The sequence below is a fragment of the Hemicordylus capensis genome, chromosome 14 (assembly GCF_027244095.1).
Source record: "Hemicordylus capensis ecotype Gifberg chromosome 14, rHemCap1.1.pri, whole genome shotgun sequence".
NCBI classification, from domain to species: Eukaryota; Metazoa; Chordata; class Lepidosauria; order Squamata; family Cordylidae; genus Hemicordylus; species Hemicordylus capensis.
The window spans coordinates 7,744,882-7,752,487 of NC_069670.1; the positions used below are offsets into that span (position 1 = coordinate 7,744,882).

At 51.4% G+C, this 7,606-nt stretch overlaps 1 protein-coding gene and 1 long non-coding RNA gene across 5 annotated transcripts; one reads left to right on the forward strand and one right to left on the reverse strand.

Moving 5' to 3' along the window:
- Positions 1-1,472, forward strand: LOC128337641 (uncharacterized). The gene is made up of 2 exons (XR_008312354.1): positions 1-130; positions 1,226-1,472. It is a non-coding gene; the product is annotated as an uncharacterized LOC128337641 (long non-coding RNA).
- Positions 1,473-2,222: 750 nt separating this feature from the next.
- On the reverse strand, positions 2,223-7,334 carry LOC128337576 (zinc finger protein 84-like). Of its 4 annotated transcripts, none has more exons than XM_053278746.1 (3): positions 7,101-7,334; positions 5,551-5,691; positions 2,223-4,235 (listed from the first exon to the last, which is right to left on the reverse strand). In XM_053278746.1, exons 2-3 carry the CDS (start codon positions 5,582-5,584, stop codon positions 2,704-2,706), a joined length of 1,566 nt encoding a protein of 521 aa, XP_053134721.1. In that variant the 5' UTR covers positions 5,585-5,691; positions 7,101-7,334; the 3' UTR covers positions 2,223-2,703. The 4 variants fall into 4 exon arrangements, with proteins under 4 accessions (XP_053134721.1, XP_053134723.1, XP_053134722.1 ...); XM_053278748.1 differs by having other exon boundaries at positions 5,551-5,656; positions 7,101-7,320; XM_053278747.1 differs by having other exon boundaries at positions 5,551-5,659; positions 7,101-7,320.
- Positions 7,335-7,606: the final 272 nt, after the last annotated feature.

A 7,606-nucleotide genomic window follows, 5' to 3' on the forward strand; every position in this document is an offset into this window, starting at 1 on the left:
GCGGCGGCGCGCTCACTAGAAGGCGGAGGCGCTTGGCGCGCGGACTGGAGAGAGAACTCCGCGCTGGCCCTGCTGGAGGGTGATCGAGACGCCGCCGCCTCCACGCCGCAGCCCCTCCTCGCCCCCGCAGGTAGGCACGCCATATCGGGGGGAGGGAGGAAGGAAGCCCCCCCCTGCACCACACCCCCCCCCTCGGGCCCCCCGGGAAGAGAGGGCGGAAGGAGCCAGCAGGCACGGAGAGGCTCCTTCCTAGCTCCCAGGGGGGGTGCATGGCCCCCCGCCCCGCCCTTCCCTGGGGAAGCCTCTGGTGTTGGGGGGGGGCATTTGAACAGCGTCCTGGACTGCCCCCTGGGAGGCTCCTCTGAGTGCCAGGCCAAGCTCAGGGCACCCCAGAGGAGCAGCAGAGACGAGGCTCTTGAAACAAAGCGGAGCATTGAGGATGCAGAAGCACGGTGCAAAGGTGGGAGTTGGCAACCGTGATCCTCTTGCAGGGAAGGAAGGCACAGCCCAGACATCCAAAGGGGGGGGGAGGCTCTCACAGACTCGTGCAGGGGTGCCCAGCTTGGACCCTCCAGTGGTTGCTGGACTACAGCTCCCGTCCTCCCCAAGCAGTGCCCAGCGGTCAGGGATGATGGGAATTGTAGTCCAACAGCTTGAGGACCAGAGTTGTGCAGCTCTGGTCTAGTGGTAGATAGGATGAGGAGGGGGGGGGGAGAGAGAGAGAAAACCCCATGGTCAAAACACCTGCGGGTTGAATGCCAGAGTAAAGGCTGGCTCCACTGCAGCAGATTTACTGTCTGATTGGCAAAGTGTGATGCATTTTCCTGGCTTCCCACCTGTGATCAGGATATGACCGCCCATTGAGGTCATCTAAGGAGGTCCGTCTCCAGTTACTGCCAACTCAGACCTGCCTCCAGATTGTGGAATGTGCTCCCTGCTGAGATGCGATCCTCTCCATCTCTGGCAATTAAAAACACACACACACACACACACACCTGAAAACCCATCTTTTTGCCCAAGCTTTCGCAGCTTCCTAATATTGGGGTTTTTAATTTCTGGCTATTTTTAAATTGTTAAAGTGTCTTTAAGTGTTTGTATACATTTTTAACTGGTTTTATGTTGTTGTAAACCGCCCAGAGACGAAGGTTTGGGGCGGTATACAAATTTGATAAATAAAATAAACCATAAATAAATATGTGCCCTCCTCCTGCACCTCCTTTTACAGACAATTCTAACAGATTCAGGCTGAAACTGACTCCTCCGGCAGTCTGCATCTGGAGTCTCCACCGCCCAACCACAGCGGGGCTTTCTCTGCTTCTTCAGCATTCAGAGCAAGGCTCCCCGTACAACCTGATACCCTTCACTAACAGAGATACAAATGCATCTATTCGTCTATTATGAATGAATGAGATATTTTGAAAAGCATGTTTGCTTCTTTGTTCAAAATAAAGTCATACCTACTTTTCACACCAGACTATGTTTGGGACCTCATTCAAAGAATGACTGAAACAAAGAATGACCTGGGGTTGCCTTTGAAGGCAACTTGGAAGCTTCAGCCGGCCCCAAACGCCATGGCCCAGCTGCTTGTGGGCAGCAGAAAATATGACCATGTTTCCCCTTTGCTGAGGTCACTGCACTGGGTGCCAGTTCGCTTCTGGGTCCAATTCAAGGTGCTGGTTATCACCTATAAACCTCTTCAGGGTTTGGCGCCTGTGTACCTTCAGGACTGCCTCTCCCGTCGATCTTTGACCCGCTCTGTGGGGTCATCTCAGGTGGGCCTTCTCAGAGTTCTGGGCCCAGGGGAGGTACGTGGGGCCCTGGCTCATAGGAGGGTCTCCAGGGAGCAGTCACGCCCAGGCACCCCTTCTCTAGACACACCCACACCGAGAGAGCGCTGCCACACCCGGGCACTGCTCTCTCTCAAGAGACACCCACATTTGGCCAGGCTTTTAGGGTTTTTTTGGGGGGGGGGTTCCTTTTTCTCTTGTCTGCGTTGTTTTAATTTATGTAAACTGCCTCGAGTCTAAGGAAGTCAGGCAGTCAAATTGGCTAAATAAAATAAATATTTGAACTATGATTGTTCTCAACAGGTTTTTAACACTCACTGGCGACATCAATAATTCCAAAACAACATAATGCCCAAGAAAAGCAGAAGATTTTTCTCTGATTCAAATTTACCATATGTGGTCATTATACAAGAAAATGCATGTTTGACGTTTAACTCCTCAAAATTTCAAACATTTATTTTACTTCCCTTTTGCAAGCACATTAAGATTTCATATACAGCATTTAATTTCCTGGAACTTTCTTAGAAGTGTAATCTAAGCAAAATGACTTTGTCAAGTCAATGTTGTTAGCTGCCCAAAGATTTAAGTTTGGGCAGAGTATAAATTTGATAAATTAAAAATAATAAATCATAATGATGAGCCTCACCTACTAGTATTTATTAACTGGAATGCTATAAGAGAACACACACACCCCACCCCATTTCATTACAATCTCCACTGTGGGTTCTTTGATCTTTAAAAAGATTTGTGCTCTGGCTGAAGCTCTTTCCAAACTGGAAGCATGTATATTGCTTATATAAATGCTTCCAGTTTGGAAAGAGCTTCAGACAGAGCACAAATTTTTAAAGATTAAATTGCTTATAACCGCCCAGAGATGGAAGTTTGGGATACAAATCTGAAAAATAAATAAATAATATTATTTCTCTCCAGTGTGGCTTCTTTGATGCACTGCAAGTTGTGAACTTTGGCTGAAGTGCTTTCCACACTCCAAGCACTGATATGGTTTCTCTCCAGTGTGGGTTCTTTGATGCACAATCAGATATGAATTGCTACTGAAACTTTTTCCACACTGCACACACTGGTATGGTTTCTCTCCAGTGTGGGTTCTTTGATGTCTGCTACATTTTCCACTGTCACTGAAGCTCTTTCCACACTCCAAGCACTGATATGGTTTCTCTCCAGTGTGGGTTCTTTCATGTAGGGTAAGATTTCCACTCTTGGTGAAGCTCTTTCCACACTCCAAACACTGATATGGCTTCTCTCCAGTGTGGGTTCTTTGATGCACAGTAAGCTGTGAACTTTGACTAAAGCTCTTTCCACACTCTAAGCACTGATATGGTTTCTCTTCACTGTGGCTTCTTTGATGGAAAATGAAGGAACCATGCGCACTGAAGCTCTTTCCACACTCCGAACACTGATACGGTTTTTCTCCAGTGTGGATTCTTTGATGCACGGTAAGTGATCCACTCGCACTGAAGCTCTTTCCACACTCTAAACATTTATAGGGTTTCTCTCCAGTGTGGATTCTTTGATGCACTTTAAGTGATCCACCCTCACTGAAGCTCTTTCCACACTCCAAGCACTGATAAGGTTTCTCTCCAGTGTGGATTCTTTGATGGATGTAAAGTGATCCACTCATATTGAAGCTCTTTCCACATTCCAAGCACTGATATGGTTTCTCTCCACTGTGGGTTCTTTGGTGTGAAGTGAGGCAGTAACTCACACTGAAGCTCTTCCCACACTCCAAGCATTTAAAAGGTTTCTCTGCACTATGGCTTCTTTCATGTATAGTAAGACTTCCATTGCTGCCGAAGCCCTTTCCACACTCCAAGCACCGATACGGTTTATCTCCAGTGTGGGTTCTTTGATGTGTGGTAAGCGATCCATTGACACTGAAGCTCTTTCCACACTCCAAGCATTTATATGGTTTCTCTCCAGTGTGGGTTCTTTGATGCACAGTAAGTGATCTATTGTTACTGAAGCTCTTTCCACACTCCAAGCATTTAAAAGATCGCTCTCTAGTGTGGGTTCTTTGATGTGAAGTCAGGTGGGAACTCACCTTGACGCTCTCTCCACCTTCCAAGAGCTCACATGGTTTCTCTCCAGTGTGGGTTCTTTGATGTTTGGTGAGGTTTCCCCTGTTGATGAAGCCCTTTCCACACTCCAAGCATCTGTGTGGTTTCTCCCTTGTGTCCATTTCCCACTGAGCTTGAAAGCCTGGTTCAGAAGCTTTCCTTCTCGCAGGGCGCTGGCACCTTTCCCTTTCTTTCGCCACCGTTTTTTGGATTCCAAATTTATGGATGTTGCCATACTGAGAAGCATAAGATCCCTTCCCGTTCCTCTGCTTTGCTTTAGTTTGCCTTCTCTGTTTTTCCTTCTTTCCCCATCTGATTCCTCTGAGCAATGCTGGGTGGGGTTTTTCCTCCTCCTCACTCTCCCCCCGGTCACCTGCGAGAACAAAAAGAGAAAACTGGTCAGAGCCTGAGATAGGACAGGAGTCCCCCTCTTCTCCTATCCCTGGAAGCACCCAAGAAGAACCACGAAGCCAACCTGCTCTGAGTAACTGAGTCATTGGGGGTGGGGAGGCAGCCCCCCTGCCCCCGCCAGCAGCAACCCAGGCTCAATGTGGGAAGGTATTCAGGGCAGATCACAATCAGGGCTCCATCTGGCTTACTGGCTACCCTGTTGGGAAATCCAGTTGTAGGTTCTTTGTGTTTGCATAGCTCAGACACCAATCTCTCTTGCTGGGAGAGGGGGCCGTGGTGTGTGTGTGTGTGGTATTAAGGCATAAGCCCCCCTGGATAGTTATGCCTGGCAATTCCAACCCTCACTCTGAGCCCCCCTTGTTTGCTGTGACCCTAGAATTCACGGCCTCCGTGGGCAACTGCTCTCACACAGACCTCCTTCAACCTCCTTACACTTGGAAAAACGGAACAAGGCCCCGTTTTCTTCCCTGAGAGTGGCTGGAACCCCTCTAGGCTGGCTGAAATCCACTGAACCTCAACTATGCTCCTAGCTGCACTTCCAGAATCAGACATTATGTCAAGAATGCAGGGTGTGATATTTATTTCCACATCTCTTTTTTTAAAAAAGAAAGGAGTCTGCACTGGCTTTCACCTACGGTCTCCGATCATCTAGGTGCCTAAAGGTGCTCAGGGCGGGTTATCTCGGTTTTTATCCTCACAATACCCCTGTGAGGTAGGCCAGGCTGAGGGAGAGAGGAGCTGGCCTCACAGCAGCAGAAAGGAACTTCTGATTGCATTGGAAGAACTCACTGGGGGACCCTGGCCCAGTCGCTAGCTTCTCCATCGCTCAGTCTTGGGGAGAAGGGAGGGAAAGAAGCAGGGGGCATGGGCCGTGATAACGTCCTCCCCGATCCAAAGAAGGCAGCCTGCTCCCCATGGGGCCCCAGGAGGAACAGCTGGACGTGGGCTGCAGACAGACCATTCCAGGAGGTTGAGGGGGATATTCCTCCCCTCCTTTGCTTTTCTTCTCTCCTCCCCACTACTAGTTTCTTGCCTCTCCCCAACCCCACAAGAAGGGCTCACCTTCTTGCCTGCCCAAGGGGGGCCCTCCGATTCCCCCGTCCCAGATGGCCAAACCTCTCCCCCTCTCAGGGATGCTCTATCAATGCAAGGGGGTGGGGTGTTGGAAGGGACAATATTTGGGGCAGAGGGGGAGGACTGAGGGAGAGGCAAATGCAAAAGGCACGGTACATTCAGCACTACAAAGAAGACAGGATCGAGCAAAGAGGGCGCCTCACCTAGAGCGGCCATCAAGGCAAACGTCTCCTCCATGACTTCCTTGTGCAAGGCCCTTTGGGACGGATCCAGCAGAGCCCACTCCTCCCTGCTGAACTGCACGGCCACCTCCTCAAAAAAAAAAAAAAAAAAAAAACCAGACTCTGCAGGAGGAAGAAGGAAAATACAACATTTTCCCCCATTCACACATCTCCTAATGGCTCTTTACCTTCTAAGCACAATCCAGTGGTTTATTCTATAGAAAAATAAAGGTGGTGGTGCGGAGTTCCCCTGCCCCAAGCGTCCCATTTCTCCCAATGGAGACGCCAGCCCCAGCCATTGGGCAAGACACTTTGTAGGTTCCTTTCAATCCCTAAAATCGGTATTTTAGATATTTTGCAATGTGCAAAGAGAACGAAACCCTGGTCATTCCATATGCAGATCAAGCATGAAGGCCAAATGCGGCCCACTCAAATATCTATTCTAGGGATTGAAGGGAACCTACAAAAGGAGGAAAACCAAGGAAGCAGCCTTTATGGAGAAACTGAGACCTGACATTAATGCTCAGGAGGCACTGGCCAAGGCTATGAAGTTTATTAGCCTAATAAACGTCTAAGGGAACGTCTAAGGAATGTAACCGCTGGGGAACCGAGGTTTTCATCTGTGTTCATTTGTTTTACATAAAGGGAGGGTGGTGTGTCACACTGAAACATCTGAGGTCTTTTTGTTTACCAACTTTTAGGTTTTTTTGCTGAGAGTTTAAAAACAAAGTTAAAACATTGAAACCATTTAAGATTCTTGAAGTCAAATGAAAATGTTTTGGCCGGGGAGATGCGAGACACTTGAGGGTGAAGAGATCTTGTGGGGATGGAAGATACGGGTTATGAGGTCTGGCAGGGGAGTCCGGTCAGATGGAGGTGGGGGCAGTGGGGGGGGGGGGGACTCTCCTGCAGTGCTTGGGGGGGGAGCAGGGGGGGTCTCGTCAAGGGCTGTCAGCAGAAGAGCAGCCGCCTCTTTTCCTGACCTGACTGGGAGGACGGGTGGGTGGGAGGCAGGCAGAGCAAGCAAGCAAGCAAGCAGGCAGGGACAGGGTCCATTCAACTTTGCCCCCCCCCCCCACACACACACCTGCCCCCAGATGCTTTTGGACTACAACTCCCAGAATCCCCAACCTACCACAGCGGCTAACAGCGGGGATTATGGGAATGGTAGTCCAGCAGCATCTGCGGAGCTGAGCAGCCCTGCCTGGACCAGAAGGAGGGAGAGAGGCAGGCAGGGAGGCCCCCGGGAGGGAGCCCCCCCGCCTGCCCAGCGGCAGGACCATCCCCCCCCCGCCGCCTGCCACGCCCTCCTCCCCCGCCTAGGCGACCCACTGTGGGGCTGGCCCCGCCCTTCCCAATAACAACAGCAACAACAAGCAGCAGCAGCAGCAGCGTGGCATCGCATTGCCCTCCTGCGCGGCATTCAGGGCCGCGGGGAACGACGGGAGCTGTAGTTCGGCGACACCCGCAAACAGGCTCAGCCCTCTCGCCCCCCCCCCCCCCCGCAAGCTTAAAAGCGGGCTCCAGCTTACCCGCTCCAGGCACCTGATGGGCTGCTTCTCCGTTAGGGGTCCGGGGCTGCACCCAAGTCCGACGAGCAGAGCGGGCGGGGAGCAGCCGGGCAGGCTGGGCAGAAGGGCGCCACCAAGACGCACCCGGCCTCGCTCGCACGCCGTCGCCGACCCACTGGTCCCACCTGCGCAGGCGCGGATGCGGAGTCAGAAAGACCCTCTCAAGATGGCGGCGGATCCGCGCCGTCCAGTTCCCTCCTGGAATGGTTTCCCGCTCAGCTGCCCATCTGCGCAGGCGCGCAGCCCCACTTCGGCGGCCCTGCTAGGCGTTGGGGGCACTTGATGGGCACGGGCTGAGGAGAGGCGCTGGCCCGCCACGAGGCCCATAGAGATGCTGCTTGCGAAGAGCCCCTCTCCTTCCTAAAGAGCGCCCCCCCCCCAGCCTTAGGCATATTACATATATTGATACACAAACGCACATTATTTCTTTATATTATTTGTATACCGCCTGACTCCAAAGGCTATAG

Bases quoted from the DNA above. Each gene is read 5' to 3' on its own strand.
- LOC128337576 (XM_053278746.1), bottom strand. From the start codon at position 5,584: ATGGAGGAGACGTTTGCCTTGATGGCCGCTCTAG. The intron at 4,236-5,550 runs GTGAGGCGCCCT...TTGTTCTCGCAG, and splicing joins TGCCTTGATGGCCGCTCTAG to GTGACCGGGGGGAGAGTGAG.